This window comes from Vanessa tameamea, chromosome 29 (assembly GCF_037043105.1).
Source record: "Vanessa tameamea isolate UH-Manoa-2023 chromosome 29, ilVanTame1 primary haplotype, whole genome shotgun sequence".
In the NCBI taxonomy this organism is placed as follows: domain Eukaryota; kingdom Metazoa; phylum Arthropoda; class Insecta; order Lepidoptera; family Nymphalidae; genus Vanessa; species Vanessa tameamea.
In genome coordinates, this window is record NC_087337.1 from 1884559 (window position 1) to 1901976 (window position 17418).

The window sequence follows — 17418 nt, forward strand, 5'->3', positions numbered from 1 at the left end:
GCGAAAAATAAATAAAACTATACACGAGACGTGATACACAAATGATAGAAAAAAACATCCAAAGTATAATTCTGAAATACGATTTAAAAAAAAATGCCATAAAAATACGTAAAACGGTTTTTCTAAATCACTAACATTAGGATTATACAACATTTGACATCAATAAACAAATGCGATTCGATGATACTTAATTAAAAAAGTTAACTAACTGCGTGAGATCGAATTCTGACTTGCTTCTCTAAATATATATTATGAATAATTACACTAAACGCGTTCAACGACAAACAAACGATACAAAATACATGGAATTACTAAAGTGTTTGAATTAGTTTAATAAAAAATATTCTCTCTCTCTTTATAGGTATCCGAACGATTAAAATCGAAAGGCGAATAGCGACACCTCGCGTGGAGTTGAAGATAGTTCGAAGTCATAAAGAGCCCCACCTGTCCGAATCAAAGAAAAATCAACAAAATCTTAAGTTGATCTTGTTGAATTCAAACGCTAACCCCATTAGGAATAAGGATAGTCTCGGCTACGGCTGTGCTTTCTGTCACGAACAGTTCCCCGAACCGACTAACCTAAAGAAACATTTCCTAGATGAACATAACAGTGATAGACTAATCAAGTTTATGTCCAGTAAGTTATTCGATCACGTTGTCAAATTAGATATAACATATTTAAATTGCGCGCTCTGTAACAGAGACATATTGAAACTAGAAGACCTGATGACACATTTGAAAACAGAGCACGGTAAAGAAATTCACACGGATATAAAGAGTTCCATAGTTCCGTTCAGATTCGACACGCCGGAGTTAAGGTGTGCCGTCTGCTCCGCGGAATATTTGAATTTTAAACTTCTACAAGAGCATATGAACTCGCATTTCGGTAATCACATATGCCCAGTTTGTGGTGGAGGATTCATGACGGAACGACTGCTTGGGACGCATGTTAGGAGGCACAAAACTGGCGAATTTAAATGTGACGAATGCGAAAAAGTATTTGGTAATAAGGAGAAGTTGAAGGAACACCAAAAGAGGACCCACCTCGGTTTAGGTAAACGGAACAAATGCTTAGTTTGTAATGAAAGGTTCCTTGATTACTGGAAGAAAATCGATCACATGGTAAAAGTGCACGGAGCTCCGCCTGTCGTGCTAAAGTGCCACGCTTGTGACCGAACATTCCGGAACCAACGAGCACTCGCGAGACACACGAAGAAGGATCATTTATTGGAAAGGAAGCACAAATGCGAGGAGTGCGAAATGAGATTTTTCAGCAAGAGCAGTTTGCAACGGCACATGGCTAAGCACACGGGTATACGGGAGTTCAGATGCGATATTTGTTTCAAGGCGTATGGCCGCAAGAATACGCTGAGAGAACACATGCGGATACATGCCGACGACAGAAGGTTTGCCTGCGCACATTGTGGACAAGCATTCGTCCAGAAATGCAGCTGGAGAAGTCACATGCGATCGAAACACGGGGAAGAGGTTTAACTTGTTATGTAGATAAATATTTGTTGCAATGGGATAAATAAAACGCGTTTATATATTTATTGACTTTTTATACTTGAATACTTAGATTTCTTAAGACAGACCTAATATATGTAGTTATAAGATCTAGAAATGTTTCTTTAAAGAAATACCAACGTCGACATAAATTTTACATGAATTATAACTATGTTTAAATAACATCCAACGTTCCTCGTATTACATAGCACTGAATGAATCACTTAATAAGGCTTAATAGTTAGGATTTGACCCAACATAAAGAATATATAAGAATTATACCCAATTATAATTTTGAAATTATCTTAATACAAAATGATGTTTACAAACCAGCGTTTGCGACTTAGTTTTTAACTATTGCATCAATATTTGAAAAACAACTCAAACCGACGTCAATTTATTTAGATAATTGCGCCAGTAAGTGTCACGATTAAGATTTATTTTTTCTCAAATTATCTTATTGGCATTTTGTTTGATAAAAATATTTGTTGTAGGTGACCTACTGGACGAGAAGAAAACAATAATCAAACTAACAGCAAGCCATCCAAAAGAAGCGATCAACGTGCGTAGGGGAAAGATAATAAGAATAACACTACAGAAAGATTTAAAAATGAAGGACACGCTAACTCTACTCACTGAAGCTGAAAAACACCAGAATAATATCAAAGAAATTTTGTTGAATTCGAACGCAACACCAATTCGATGCCGGGGCGGTATCGGTTACGCTTGCTGTTTTTGCACTGAACAATATCCGGATCCCGCCGATTTAAAGCGTCACACCATAGATAACCACAACGATACAGATAAATCAAACTTCATGAAGGGTAAAGATATGCACAGTTATTTCGTCAAACTTGACATCACAGATTTGATTTGCAAACTTTGTGACCAAAATATTGATAACATAGAAAAGTTAGTCAAACATCTTCAAACAAATCACGATAAAAATTTATATACGGACATAAAAGATCACATACTACCTTTTAAATTTGGCAGCGAAACGCTATGTTGTTTCATATGTTGCAACTTCTTCAACACATTCAAAGCTCTGCAAGAACACATGAACGTGCACTACAGGAATTATCTTTGTACTGTTTGTGGGGCAGGATTCGTTAATAAGAATATTCTATTGAGGCACGGCGATGCCCACAAAATTGGTACATTCACATGCGAAGAATGCTGTAGAACATTCGATACGGCTCGGAAGAAGCTCCTCCATGACAGATCGTATCATTCGGGCATGAAGTTGCCCCACAAATGTGGTTATTGCTTGGAACGGTTTAAGGAAGTCTGGAAGAAATACGAACACTTGTCAAAAGTTCACGGGATAAAGAGTCCAGGCATCAAGTGTCAAGTTTGCGACAAGAGCTTCGAAACTAAGAATGCTTGGAGGTTGCATACGACGAGGGTACATCTGTTGCAAAGACCGCACAAATGCAGTGACTGTGACATGGAGTTCTACGCGAAAAGAGAATTAGAAAGTCATATGGTGAAGCACACGGGTACTAGAGAGTTTAAGTGTGAGATTTGTTTCAAATCATACGGAAGGCAGAAGACTTTGAAACAACATATAAAACGAGTGCATTCCTAGTGATTTTATTAACGAAACTCACAAAGTTCTAGTTTAGTGTTGGCAGTGCAAAGTTCCTAATTTTAGAACGTTTAGATCTGATAAAAGTTGTAAGTGACTGAGAATAAACTGTCAGACAGTGTGTAGTGATAAATTATTAACCAAAAACAACAGACAGTTTTATAGAAATACTTCTCGAACATTCCATTGATCCAGGGCCGTAAGCCCTAGGCCACACTATGATATGGGGTCCTATTGGCATGTTAAAAACTGACTTAGAACGAGTCGCACTAATGTAGCTAGGCTGATAAAGATGCTACTTAACAATATTGACATCCGTGGATGGTCTTTTTAACTTTTTACTCCCTAAATATGTTTATTGGGTTATATCAATCTAAAATATTTAAAAAATTACAGTGTAAGCGAATGCGCCAGCATTTCAAGAGGGCCCCATAAAAACAGTGGCTCCAGGCCCGACTCATATATAACATTACGTTAAAGACTGTACTTGACAGACCAAAGTAAATAAATTGTTTTATGTAGTGACAAAGACGAAGATTCTAGAATTCAATCAATCTTTGTTACGTATATTTATAATTTTTGAAAAAAAAAAGTAGAAAAGAAAGTATTCCAGTAATGTTGGGTTTAAGCCTCCTTTGGATGAAAAGGTTTGGATGCTCCTCAACGGATTAATAGCACATTTTCATCTGACCTTTGTAAGCCAGCATGATGTTAAGCAGGTGAAAACTTCGTTAAGATTCGAGTATTCTAACCTCTGAGTTTTGGATTCTAGGTGAATGTTCAATATGTTGTATACTTAACAAACCAAAACTGAAGCGTGAGTTTAAAATTTACATTAGATTTCGACAGAATTCTGATCATCCTGGCTCGCGCGGGACCAATAGTCCGCACTACCAAAAAGAAACATTTTTCAAGTCGATATGTATGATAAATAAATTTGAATTGCTGTTGTTGTTTTTTGTTTTTTTTTTAATATCCCTAACAGAATATTACTTTGAAAGAATTAACCTTTTTATAAGCAGGATCGCTTGTATGTTAAACAAAATTATACAAGTATAAATTTGGGTTTAAAGATCTTCATTTTTCTCAAAAAGATTTACAAAAAAAAATCACTTACATGAGAAACACACTATTTATATGAATATACATTTGGCTGGGATTAAACAGAGTTATCACTACAATATATTAGTATTACTTGTATCCATTAAAACACAATACACTGACAGAGTGCGAAATATAAAACACATATTAATTTACAAAATTAAAATTGACGAGAAAAAAGATGTCATGCACGATTATCATTTATAATATCTGGTTATGACTAGACATACTTTACAAAAATAAATCGTTATCATAGCGCAGTAGGGATTTAAAAAAAAGTTATTATTTAAAATCTTCCATAGTGCAACTGTTATTCTTTAATTATTTATATACCTAGATAGAATGTCGCATTACGAAAATACTGAAACATACGAGAAACCTTTATTATATTGGTGTGCGTGACAGCTACGCTTGACACTCGCCTGACGTCATATTACTTTACTAGTGTGCGTGTGATGGCCATCTTTTCGACGCGACATTCTATCTAGACATACCAGATAATCAGAGCTTTTATTTAGTTGAATCTGTTTTATTTAAATTCTAAGCTGTATTATCAGAACGTTAAATTTTAAATTAATTTATCTCTATGACAGATTATTATATTCATAGATTTCGAAATTTCATATATATTTAGTTTTGACAGCAAATTTATTTTTTTCTCTTTCTATCTTTAGGTACTCGGCGTAAAACAAACATTCACGAGAATACGGTAAGAAAAAGGAAAGGTATTATAAAATTAATTTCAAAAGCGACACCTTCGCTTAAAGTTGTTATAAAAAAAAAATTAGAAGTCGACAAACATTTAGACAACATTCGAGAAATTTTACTCAACTCGAACGCAACGCCGATACGATGCAAAGGTGGCATCGGATACGCGTGCTCCTTCTGTACCGAACAGTTTCCAGAGCCCGCTGACTTAAAAACACACACAATAGAAATACACGACGAAAGAACAAAATCAAATTTCATGAAAGGCATAACTCTAGACGATTTTATTGTTAAGTTAGATATAACTAATTTAAAATGCAAACTTTGCGATACAAATCTCGAAAATATATCGGATTTTCTCGACCATTTGAAAACAAAACACGATAAACGAACAGGAGTAAACAGTCACATAATCCCATTCAAATTTGACAGCGATGTATTACGATGTTCAATATGTTCAAAACAATTCAATAATTTCAAAGTTTTAATGGAACACATGAATATACATTTTGGGAATCATGTTTGTGAAGTTTGTGGCGCGGGTTTTGTTAATAAACGGACTCTGAGGACGCACGGCTACAGGCATAAAACTGGAATATTTTCATGCAGTACTTGTTCGAAAATTTTTGACACAAAGGTAAAAAGGCGGGAACACGAAAGAGCCGTTCATATACATATGCACAGACGAAACAAATGTGGCTATTGCGGGGAAAGATTCACAGATTATACGAAGAAGAATGAACACGAAGTTAAAATCCACGGAGCCAAGCCGATTATTTTAAGTTGTAATGCTTGCGAAAAAATTTTTGACAATCAAAGATCGTTGACAGTTCATTCAAAGAATTACCATTTGATGGAGAGAAGAAATAAATGACATTATTAATTTCAAATGTTTTTTTTTTAATCATATGTAGCGAGACCTTTTGGAATTAGATGTTGATATTTAAGCGGCATATAATGTCGTTTTTTTTTTTTAATATTTTGTTTGATTAAATAGTTTGTTTCTCAACTTTGGATCGTTATTTAATTTATCTAACGTACGTTTTTGTAATATGTGAAAATGTTATTTACTTTCTTTGAGTACTTTGAACCTTTTGGTTACATCTGTTTACATAAACAATGTAATAATCTAGACTTCTTGACAGAAGAACAGTATTGCTTGTTATTAAATTCCCTGTCGCATACGAAATTGTCGAATAAAGTTACAGTTTTGAATTTAAAGTTCTCGAGTAACCGTCCAAAAACTAAAATTATTCTGAGAAGAAAAACTCAATGACCATTTTGAATATTTTATTAAATTTTCGCAAGTAAATTACAAAATTCGGTTGAATCATCCAATAACAAAACAAAATTAAATATTAATTTATAAATATAATTACACAGATTGATCCAAAAAGGTCCTTTTTCATACATTAGGCGAATAAAGATAAACAAAATCCAGAAAGCATTCTTATTTTTCATAAAAATACTTTCACAAATTAAACACATGACATCATAAATACATTACAAATTATTGTCATACATAATATTTTAAATTTAAAAAAAAACTGGCAACGGTTTTGATTTAAACTGCCTCCCCAATGTACACGATTAGGCCATATTATAGCATATTCCAACCACAATAGGAGTGAAGACAAATAAATAACATTAACATTGAACTTGCGGAATATCGTTCACGTCATTCAATAATAGATTCTAGAATATTCTATATATACATTTGGAATCATGAGAAAAGGCCTCATTGAAGTAAGCGATGTTTTAATCAAAACTTTGGAAGTGAAGTTAAAGTGGATATAAGTTGTTAAATGGAATAGTCTTGTATTATAAATAAAGAGATATTAATCAAAAACTGTTCGTAGTGCACAATATAGCAGAGTTATTAGCAAATCGTACGGAACATGTATTTCTGTGGAACATGTATTAAGTTTTGTTTAATACTCCTTAGATAGGATACCAAATAATATTTTAATGACTTATTACTAAAATTGCACAATTTATTGCTTGTTTTACAAATAGAAACAGCAAACTATATAAATATTAACTAATTCTATAATTAATATCTTATAAGTAAATTAATTGTTAATGAGATCACATTTAGGCGTAATTTTTATTAAATTAATTCCTTTTTTCTATAACTTAATTATACTTACAAATTCATTATAATCTGTGATTTTATTTATATTCTGTTAACAGATTATAAAAATCTTTACATAATTTCAAATTCTGATTTATCCGATAGATATATTTAGATAAATATTCTGCAAATTTTTTATAAATAATTTGTGGTCTGTATGTATGTATGACCAAATTCAAATTACCATTTAATAAAAGATATAAGGTAGTTGCACGTGAATGAGGCTTCTCATTGGAACAGTGTGTTCGATAAACTCCAAACCTTTTTAAAACGCCTTTTTTTTAATTTTAGTAAGTGTAACTACAGGCTAAGGACATACTATCCTACTTCCTAACACGACGTGACATGATATTGCAAAATAATATTTAGTATTGTTGTTTTGCGGTTTGAAGTGTGAGTGAGCCAGTGTAACTACAGGCACAAGGACGCAACGTCTTAGTTCTCTTGGTGACGCTTTGGTGATATAAGGACTGATTAATATTTTTGTAGTATCGACTATGGGCGATGGTGACTTATCAGAGGGGCCATTTGTCAGCCTGCCTACCTATTTTAAATAGAAATATAAGTGGAATTGTCCACAGGCTGTGTTTTGCTTTAAAATTCAATTGCGTTTCGCATTCATATGCGTCATCATATGCCGTCGCAAGTGCTTTTTCCATTTAAATGTTTCGTCACAAGAGTCACACTTAAACGGCCTCGCTGACGAATGCTTAACCTCATGCTGAGCCAAGTTACCCCTCGACGCGAAGGTTTTATCACAGACATCACACACGAACTTCTTCTCGCCCATGTGGAAAGTCTTCTGGTGCCTGAGGACTTGGAAGGGAAATGAGAACTTCTTGCCACAAGCCCCGCAGCTTGGAGCTGGAACACCGTGAACATTCTCCAGGTGGTGGGCTCGCATATGCGCCGCGACTTTTTCGTCACAGTAATAACAGCCTATTAGCTTTGGACGTTGCTTTAGGTGAACATGCCTGTAATGCTGCTTGAAGAAGTCTCTCTTCTTGAAAACATTCGAACAGGTCTTGCAAGCGTATAACTCAGAGCCATCCGTATCTTCCTTAAGAGTGTAGTGTTCGTCGATGCTTTTGTCTTTACCTGGAATTAAAATCAAATCAAAGTGTTAGGTTACTTGGTGGTATGTGAGCCGAGATGGCCCAGTGGTTAGAACGCGTGCATCTTAACCGATGATTTCGGGTTCAAACCCAGGCAGGCACCACTGAATTTACATGTGCTTAATTTGTTTATAATTCATCTCGTGCTCGGCGGTGAAGGAAAACATCGTGAGGAAACCTGCATGTGTCTAATTTCAACGAAATTCTGCCACATGTGTATTCCACCAACCCGCATTGGAGCAGCGTGGTGGAATATGCTCCATACCTTCTCCTCAACGGGAGAGGAGGCCTTAGCCCAGCAGTGGGAAATTTACAGGCTGATTATACTTGGTGGTAAGGCTCTATGCAAGCCCGTTTGGGTAACACTTATTCCACCGCCAAACAGGTTTAAAGGGGAAATGACCCAGTGTAACTACAGGCACAAGGGACGTTACATCTTAGTTCCCAAGATTAGTGGAGCACTGGCAAAGTCTACGTCCAATGGTGACTAACCATCAGTGGCCCATTTCCCAATCTAATTATATATGAAATAATCGCTACAGTAACAGCTCGTAAAAACTATCGATAGGCTAAGACTTTACTCACAAGGAAACTCTCTGATAACCTCTCAACTATTTCAGCTTAATAAAGTAAAGATGCCTCTCTTCTAAGTTAGCTCTGAAAATCTGGTCATGGTAAATTTAAATTCTTACTGAATATTTTCACCAGGGATATTATGAAGCTCCGTAACATCATAAAGAAATCCGATAAAATAATTGTGTATTGTAATAATTTCGAGTCGCATAGTATTTTACTTAAAGAGATAACCTCATCGGTTTTAAATGCTATTTCTCCGTGATTATATCTAATACCGAATAATATCCTACAAATATAGTTTATAATTTTCTTTGCATTGTAATTACCTCTTTTACAATTTCTAAATTATTTTAATATTCCATTAGGGAATGAGCACGGGTTATATAAATAACCCGTAAAGATTCTTGATATAACCTGTGAATCTCTCCTTATAAAATGTCAAACCATGTATAATAAAACTTAAATGTGATACTTATTTTGCACCGTCATAAGTAAATAAGCTTCTTTTAGTGATATTCTTTTCTTTTTCGCTAATAAATAATTATTATTCGTTACTGAAACTATCCGAAACAATCGGATAACCGATATAAAGTATCCGAAACCGAATTTTATTCACATATCCGTATTCATAACTAGATAAGAAATTACGTATTCGTAGCATACCTAATATACTTGCTTATTACGGTTCGAAAAGAAATACCCAGACAAAAATATTCAAAATTTAAAGGTATTAAGTAATATTTAGATTATATATTTTATTGATATTTGAGTGGATGCAAACATTTTCTATACTGGTTTCCCTATGTTCAAAATAATTATTTCCGATTCATTCGTTTGTAACGAATACATTCGAATTCTAAAGAATGTTGCCATATTAGGTACACATGACAATTATACTTTTGTTATATTTACATTAACGGTAACATTATGTCTCTAAGAAGTCATAAACAATATATTTATATAAGATTTGGTATTGTATTTCTCTTAGGATTTTTAAAATTAAAATTAAAATTTACATAATCGTGAACGGTGATGTTCCAAGGCAAAGGTTAAAAAGTAAATTACCAAAAGCACAGTATAAATTGACAGTTGTTGAAAAAAAAAAGACAATATTAATTTTTATTTCATTTATTTGTTATCGTATATTTATATACAGTTTTATGGTAATATATAACATAGTATAATTATTATATAAGCGTAGAATCCTATACTAAATATTTACAATGATATACTGTACATATTTGATGGAATCGTTAAAAATAACACTTCAAACAATTTTCAAAGGGACCATTTCTACCTTATAATAAATAATATTAAAGTTTCATTTCAGCATGTATTGAAATTTTAATATCCAGAGAGGCACGATAGTGGGGTGTGATATACAACTTTAAAACCAAATTATAAATGGTGACTTTACACGTATCCGGCTTCCGCAGGACCATATTTTTATACAACTTATTAAATATTGATTCTGATATGTATAAATGCTTATCAAGTATATATGTATTTCGACATGAGTATTATAGATAAATGGAAATTAAAATATGTTTAAAAGCGACCTTTTTCGTATTAAAACTACGATAACATTGTTGATTATTGATTTACATTGTAATTTACATGTCATCTTTTAACGTGGTAGGGTTTTATACAAGACCGCCTGAGTACCACACACTCATTATATATCTCCAACCAGCAATATTCAGGACTAGTTGTCGCCCGCGGCAACGCGGCGGTCGTGCTAGTGTGCTTTACTATAAACCAATGGACGAAGGATAGATGGATGAAGGGAGTTCAGGTGCTAGACCATCTTTGAGATATATTGACATCTCACAACCAACTTCCAGACCGCCTCTCAAAATTTCTCAACAGAAAACTAACAATATAATATCTTATATATTATGAGTTTATATTATATATTGTTTTCAGCCCGATACATAAAAAAAAACATACATACAGATAAAATTTCACCAAACATATAAAAAAACATCAAAAATCCAAAAATTACAAAATTGTGCCTTTATTTATTTCTAACCAAATAATAAATATAAAAAAAATATCAAACCGCTTGCAACCAAACAACCCAGACAACGTTTTCAAGGTCAAATCTTGTCTATTTTGATATAATATTCAGTGAGCCTGCAAATGGCAATGCTGGGCTTACAACTCTCCTCGAAGTAACAGTATGGAGCTTGTTCCACCACGCTGCTCACGTGAGCATCATATGGCAATGGTCAGTGTAACAGACTTCATCCAACTGAGAAATATATTATGAACACAAGTTTTTTGTGATGTCTGTCTTGATTCACACGCAAATCCGGCCTCTATGAATTCAAACCCAAAAAATTCTGACGCTGAAATGTCTCCGGAGTCAGTTGCACGCGCTCTTAATAATTTTTAATAAAATTCTGATCAAAAATATCTTCAACAGTTGAATACAATTCTACACTATCTAAAAATTAACGTCGGGGTGGTACTTCGTCATGTGATAGTTCAAACTAGCCTTCTGAACGAACGCCTGGCTGCAAATCTTGCAGACCTTCCTCCTGTCCCCCGTGTGGATCCTCTCGTGGAGGTCCAGCGTCGTCTTCCTCAAGAACGACTTTCTGCAGAACCTACAGTGATAATCCTTGGACGTTTTATGTTTAAACTTATGTTTGTACATACCCTCGAAACTGAACGACTCATAGTCACAGAGATCGCACTGGTACCTCTCGCCGAGCATGTGGAAATTGTTTATATGTTTCCGCAGCTGAATTTTCGTGTTGAATGTACCTTTGCACGCTTTACAGTAGTATCTCTCGTCGATATTATGGTCTTCCAGCTTGTGGATGGTGAAGGGGGCGTGGGTCATGAACCCCTTCATGCAGTACTGGCACGTGAACCTCGGTATCTTGTAATGTTTCGTCTTGATGTGGAATCTTAGTGAGCACATTTTGTCGTAAATTTTTTCGCACCTGCAACAGGCGTACTTGTCACCGTCCCGCCTATAATCGCCCGGTTGCAGTCGGAACGAACGCGTCGACTCATCGCCTGAAGACAAAAAAATTACATTTATCCTCGTTTCTGTCTGATATTCCAATCTTTTGGAGAAGTTAAACTTCGTGATATTTATCGACTGTACGATCGCTTTCTTCTAGAATCTTCCTCAAATTTTAAATTTAGAATAGTGTATTCTTTGATCTATCACTGGCGAGTTTCCTATTTACATTAGAGTACAAAACTTTGCGGATTATTCCAAGAGTTTGGTGTCCTCTACTTTAATACTTTTTAGTGGAAAAAGCTTCCATCCACAATTTAGTCTGTTTAGATCTTTATATAGAATCTTGTATTTATAAATTTAAATTAAACACACAACAGTTCTTCCTTCTTTTGTACAAGACACTATGAATTCACTAGAATTTTCGAGAAATATCACACACATAAAATCCTCATACACGATAACAAATTCACGTATTGTCTAAACAATTTGCAACTTGTCCAAAATGTGTCATTTTTAACGAACCCACTTTTTTATGAAAAACGTAATCTGTTGGCAAATGGTCACCATCGCCGGAAGACATTGACGTCATGGGAAATATTAACCATTCCTTAAAACATCAATGCCAAACCAACCCTGGAAACTAAGATGTTATGTCCCTTGTGCCTGTAGTTACACTAGCTCACTCACTTCATTCAAATCGTTCAAGATTCGTCAATATTTGGAACTGGATTATTGAATATTGAATATGGAATATTAGAATGCAATTCATCGAGGAATTCACATTGTTCTAGAAGAACTGAGAAGAAAACACAGCCCCTCGCTATTAGGAGATCGTTTTCCCGTAACGCATCGAACATTTCTCCATATATACTGTAAGTGAAACCAAAACGCCATAAATCTTCTGAAAACGTCTGCTTTGAAATAGCATTAAGTATTTTTTGTGATTCTGTTTTATTCGTACATAATTAATTTCCGTAGCTTTAATTATTGCTAACAGTCTAGTTACGTCTAAAGCACACGACCGTGTCGTATCTTATCATGACGTGTGTGAACAACGTCGATCGTGAAAACTACAATCTCACGTCGTGCCGTAGCGCTCTAACTATATTTCAAAGCGTTAACCTTTGTAGCTGTAAAACTTCCTTCAGAAACAAAAAATAAGCTCCTAGAACTCGCGTATCAAATAAAATCACATCGAGCCTCTCGATTCTAGAAATATATTCGCGTGTCGCGTCGAACGAACTAAAAAGCCCGATCCTCATTGCCAGTTTTTATTCCGTAGACATTTATAAAGCCGACATGCACGTGCTGTATACCGACACGTCACGAAAAACTTCAATTTCTCTTTACCGACATACTCTGTTATTGAAATGATGAAAAAAGTGTAACTACTGAGTGTCTTGGAAATTCTTATCGATAGAATATACTTTCCGTGCACTCAGTAACAAGGCGATTTAAAGGTGCTTTTATGAGCCTACTTGAATAAGGATATTTTGATGTTGTGCACACTTGCCGTCATGACACGACACGAAATGCCTCGCTAGTTTGTTTCCGCCTTAAGTGACGATCTTTATGTTATAAAACATACCTTTCTTCTCCTTCCCAGTGTCCTTCCGTTTCTCCTCCTTGATCTTCCGAGGCCTGCCTCGTTTCATCTTCGGCTTTTCGATTTTCACTTTATCTTTTGTTTTTAACTTCTGCTCGTTGGTTATTATCATTTCATCATCCGTATTTTGTTCGTCTGCAATGAAAAATGTTATCGTCGTTGAGGACATAGTACTAGTTTTATATATTATTGGAAATTGCCGGCGATCCGTTCAGACCTGCTCCACCTTCGAGGAGAAGTTTTGGTGTTTATCACACCACGCGACTCCAATACAGATTGGCGGGCTAGTATATATCGCATTATATTCTGCTAAATACGCATCCACAAATCTAAAAACAACAAAACTCTATGACCCCTTACAGGCAGACTTGCCTTTTGCTTTGACTTTTAAAATCTGGAAGACGAGATCGTTTAGGAGGAAAATCACAAGATTTGATAAGACGTTGGGACCATATTGGACGAAAGTTGCAAATGAAAAAAGTCCATGGTGTATAGATTTTCCTCTACACAAGAAAAACTAGCGATCTCATGTCATGTCATGATCAGCCGAAGAACTGTCGTACCGAAATTTATATAATATTCCTTGAAATTTACATATACGATTTTATCAATTGGAATTTATAAATCCGGTTCAGAGAACTATTTAATATCATCGCTCTCTGAAGGGATGGCTAACTATATCCAACTTTTCTTTTTCAGTATAAGTCTACGGACTGGAAAACGGGACACTTGATTGTGATCAAACCACACATAGATATTGACTCTGAAATAAATATTAACCAAACTATACATAGTCAATGCGACACCAATTTGGGTAGCTAGGAATTATGTCCCTTTGTCTGTAGTTACCACGTAAGCCGTTGTAGGTGCCAAGGTACCAAGGTCACGCTTAATTTAGCCACAAGTACAGTAATTGAATTAGAAATATATACAGTAAAGATTTTTGAATATCTAATTCAGTTTTATTAAACAATTGCTTATAAATACCTTCGTCTTCCTTTAAATCGAAGTCATCATCGTCGTCGTCATCATCATCATCCTCGTGATGATCCATTTGTGATATGTCTTCTTCTTTGAGATCTAATACAAAAACAAAACATACTTATAAGATCAATTTTTATGCTGAACTAATAATATCTATGAGGCATGTTATGGAGCTCCGTAATCTTAAACGAAACCATTAGATATCCGAAATAACAATCTATCCGAAACCAAAAAAAATCAAAATCAAAATATACTTTATTCAAGTAGGCTTTTACAAGCACTTTTGAATCGTCATTTAACAAACTATTTAAAGTAAAGCTACCACCCGTTCGGAAAGTAGATTCTACCGAGAAGAACCGGCAAGAAACTCAGTAGTTACTATTTTTCAATATCTAAAAGTACAGTCATGTTAGTTAAATACAATTATATATGTATGTTGTCTCCTGCCTGGAAGTCAACGAGCATTAACTCCACGCTTTTTTATCATCCATATACTCTTGTATCGAATAATATGCCTTCTTTACCAATGTATTTTTTACAATTGACTTGAATCTATGAAACGGCAAAGTTAAAAATCTGCGGAATTTTATTATACAAGCGGATACCTTGCCCCAAGAATGATTATTGACTTTGCGGAGTCGGAAACTTGGCGTTACCGTAACCGAATTCCACAAAAAACATTCTTTAACGTGATCTTATTTTTACTTTTATAAACGTATTTGAAACCGATTATATATATACGAAGAGCCGAGATGGCCCAGTGGTTAGAACGCGTGCATCTTAACCTATGATTTCCGGTTCAAACCCTAGTAAACAAAACCCTACCAACAAGTACAAAGCCCTACCACAAAGTAGATTACTTTATTAATATTATAGAACGTAGTATAAACCCAAATTGGTCCATTTAAAAACCGACCTTATTGATAAAAGCTTACAATATATAATTAAAAAATATATCAAACTCACCTATTAAAAAAGGTTCTGGTAATTCTTCTTTCACAACTGACTTTGTGCTTAGTTGATTGCTTAGAGCTGAAAAAAGTACATATAATACAAAAATAACACCCCACCCTCACATATACATATAATTTATACCCCTTAGCACTAAGGAATAATGTAGCTATCTATCAGTAAAAATAAATCTAGTTTCCGAGATTACCTCCTACATACAAACAATTAAATAATTTTATCTCTTCAATAAATAAGTATAATTATAAAGAAAATTGTTATTATTGCAAAATAATATTCCTACTTTTTATTATTTATGTAAATATTAATTATTTTTCCTACAAAAAATTACTAAGTTAGATAACTAACTACAGGCATAAGGGACATCCTTATGCCTGTTAATACAATTGCTTACACATCTTTCAAACCGAAACAACAGAAAGTAGTTCCATGGTAAATAAAATGCTTATTTCACATAGATAAAGTACAGGCAGCTAGTATATTATAAATATATATAAGCTAAACCTGCAGCTTCAAATGCACAAAATGTATACACTTGAAGTTAATAGTGAACTCAGGGGTTAATAAAAAAAAAAGTAACCTATGTTCACCTGGACTCAAACTATCTCCACATCGAATATCATCTAAATCAGTTCAACATGACACTAACAGACAGACTTACGTTCACATTTATAATATTAACATACATAAAAAACAATCTTGTTATATAATATATAGTGCTGACTAGTGCATAGATTATAATGACATTGTATTATTATAAAAAAGTGTTTATTTTATAATAAAACACTATCATTGCCACAAATGTTGTTTAGTGATAATAAGTTATGTAATTTTGTTTTCTTTTAGTGTATATATCATTGACCGATTCAAAGAAAACAGTGCTTATTTAAACATCTGTTAATTACCATAAATTGTGTATGGGCTTTTACGAGCACTTATGAATACGTGACAGGATTTTATTACACATAATGATAGTTCGGAATTAGTTTGGAATGTAGATTATAATTGTAGGAATATAGACTTTTTTTATTTCATTTATTGTTATAAACTGACTACTGAGATAGATTTCAAGATTGATATGTATTTTTAAAAATAGAACAGTTATGTGGTCGCATCATCTCATACAACTTATTTGTTTGTCATTCAGTTATACTTATACACGAACCTTTGATTGCATTTTTATAGTACAGTTCCATAAACTTCTCCTCGCAATCTTGGACTTGTTTTTTAAATGTTACAGCATACCGTAGCCTCGATATACAAGCTTCGCATATTTTATATGTCATTGCACAAAGCTCTCCGGGCACTGGAGTTATCTACGATGAAAAAAAGATTTATTCGTTATGTTTATTTAGATTTGACGCACATTTTGATTAAATTCTAAGCTTTAATAACTGGATCGATGTATAATATCTTTAAAATTGAAATTATGCATTTGTTTTCAGGCTGGATCAAAACAAATGTTTATTGAAAACAAAACGACTAAGTTTTTATTGTTAATATACCGGTTTTCAAATAACTTGCATAAACTAACGATACGTTTTTCCAATAGCAACAAATGTATTGATGTTTTCGTTTAAAGCTTACCTCGATATCAAAACAATCTCTCAACATATCGGAATAAATTTCAACTCGTTCTAAATAAGTTTTTGGTTCGGCCAAATTGTCGAATGAACCTTCCGTGTGACAGCACCGACACAAATCCTTTTCAAGATTCCAGGTTTCTACCGACATTTTTTCACTAAGACATAAATACTAACATAACAAATAACTATAACTTAATATTATTTAAAAATAAACAATTTTTATTTGCATCAATGCATCTATCGACCATCATGCTTTTTTTATTTTTAATCTGTGTGTGGAATGTGGTTCGGATACACGTAACGGTTACACTGTTACAGTCACGATATTGGATTTTGTCAAAATAATTATGTACAACTATACTAAACTAAGGTATTCCCGTGATACATTACAATTTAATAATAATGGCATTTTATTCCAGTTGATGCACAAATTATGATTTATATAAATGATCTTTTTACATATAAAATGATACATGTTCTCTTTACAATATCGAATATTCTCTGGTTCTGAATATAATTTCTACCGAGAAGAACCGGCAAGAAATTCTGTGATAACTCTTTA

At 33.9% G+C, this 17418-nt stretch overlaps 2 protein-coding genes across 5 annotated transcripts in view; one reads left to right on the top strand and one right to left on the bottom strand.

The window, feature by feature from the left end:
- Positions 1-5818, top strand: part of LOC113395864 (zinc finger protein 732-like) — a 45144-nt gene extending 39326 nt beyond the window's left edge. The window contains exon 5 of one of the 3 annotated variants that reach the window (XM_026633582.2): positions 4873-5818. In XM_026633582.2, coding sequence (XP_026489367.2) covers positions 4873-5780 — 908 coding nt within the window. In that variant the 3' untranslated portion in view covers positions 5781-5818. Of the gene's footprint in view, positions 1-361; positions 1550-2000; positions 3199-4872 lie in introns of those variants that run through there. The other 2 variants (XM_026633580.2, XM_026633577.2) reach the window with 2 other exon arrangements.
- A 1749-nt stretch (positions 5819-7567) lies between these two features.
- Positions 7568-17130, bottom strand: LOC113395887 (zinc finger protein 184-like). 2 transcript variants are annotated; one of them, XM_064219909.1, is made up of 6 exons: positions 16858-17130; positions 16436-16586; positions 15268-15333; positions 14305-14397; positions 13300-13452; positions 7568-8138 (listed from the first exon to the last, which is right to left on the bottom strand). In XM_064219909.1, exons 1-6 carry the CDS (start codon positions 17002-17004, stop codon positions 7642-7644), a joined length of 1107 nt encoding a protein of 368 aa, XP_064075979.1. In that variant the 5' UTR covers positions 17005-17130; the 3' UTR covers positions 7568-7641. The 2 variants fall into 2 exon arrangements, with proteins under 2 accessions (XP_064075979.1, XP_026489391.2); XM_026633606.2 differs by lacking the exon at positions 7568-8138 and adding an exon at positions 10717-11761 and having other exon boundaries at positions 16858-17125.
- Positions 17131-17418: the final 288 nt, after the last annotated feature.

Bases quoted from the DNA above. Each gene is read 5' to 3' on its own strand.
- LOC113395887 (XM_026633606.2), bottom strand. From the start codon at position 17,004: ATGTCGGTAGAAACCTGGAATCTTGAAAAGGATTTGTGTCGGTGCTGT. The intron at 16,587-16,857 runs GTAAGCTTTAAA...TTTTCATCGTAG, and splicing joins GAGATTGTTTTGATATCGAG to ATAACTCCAGTGCCCGGAGA. The intron at 15,334-16,435 runs GTTCGTGTATAA...TACTTTTTTCAG, and splicing joins CTATAAAAATGCAATCAAAG to CTCTAAGCAATCAACTAAGC.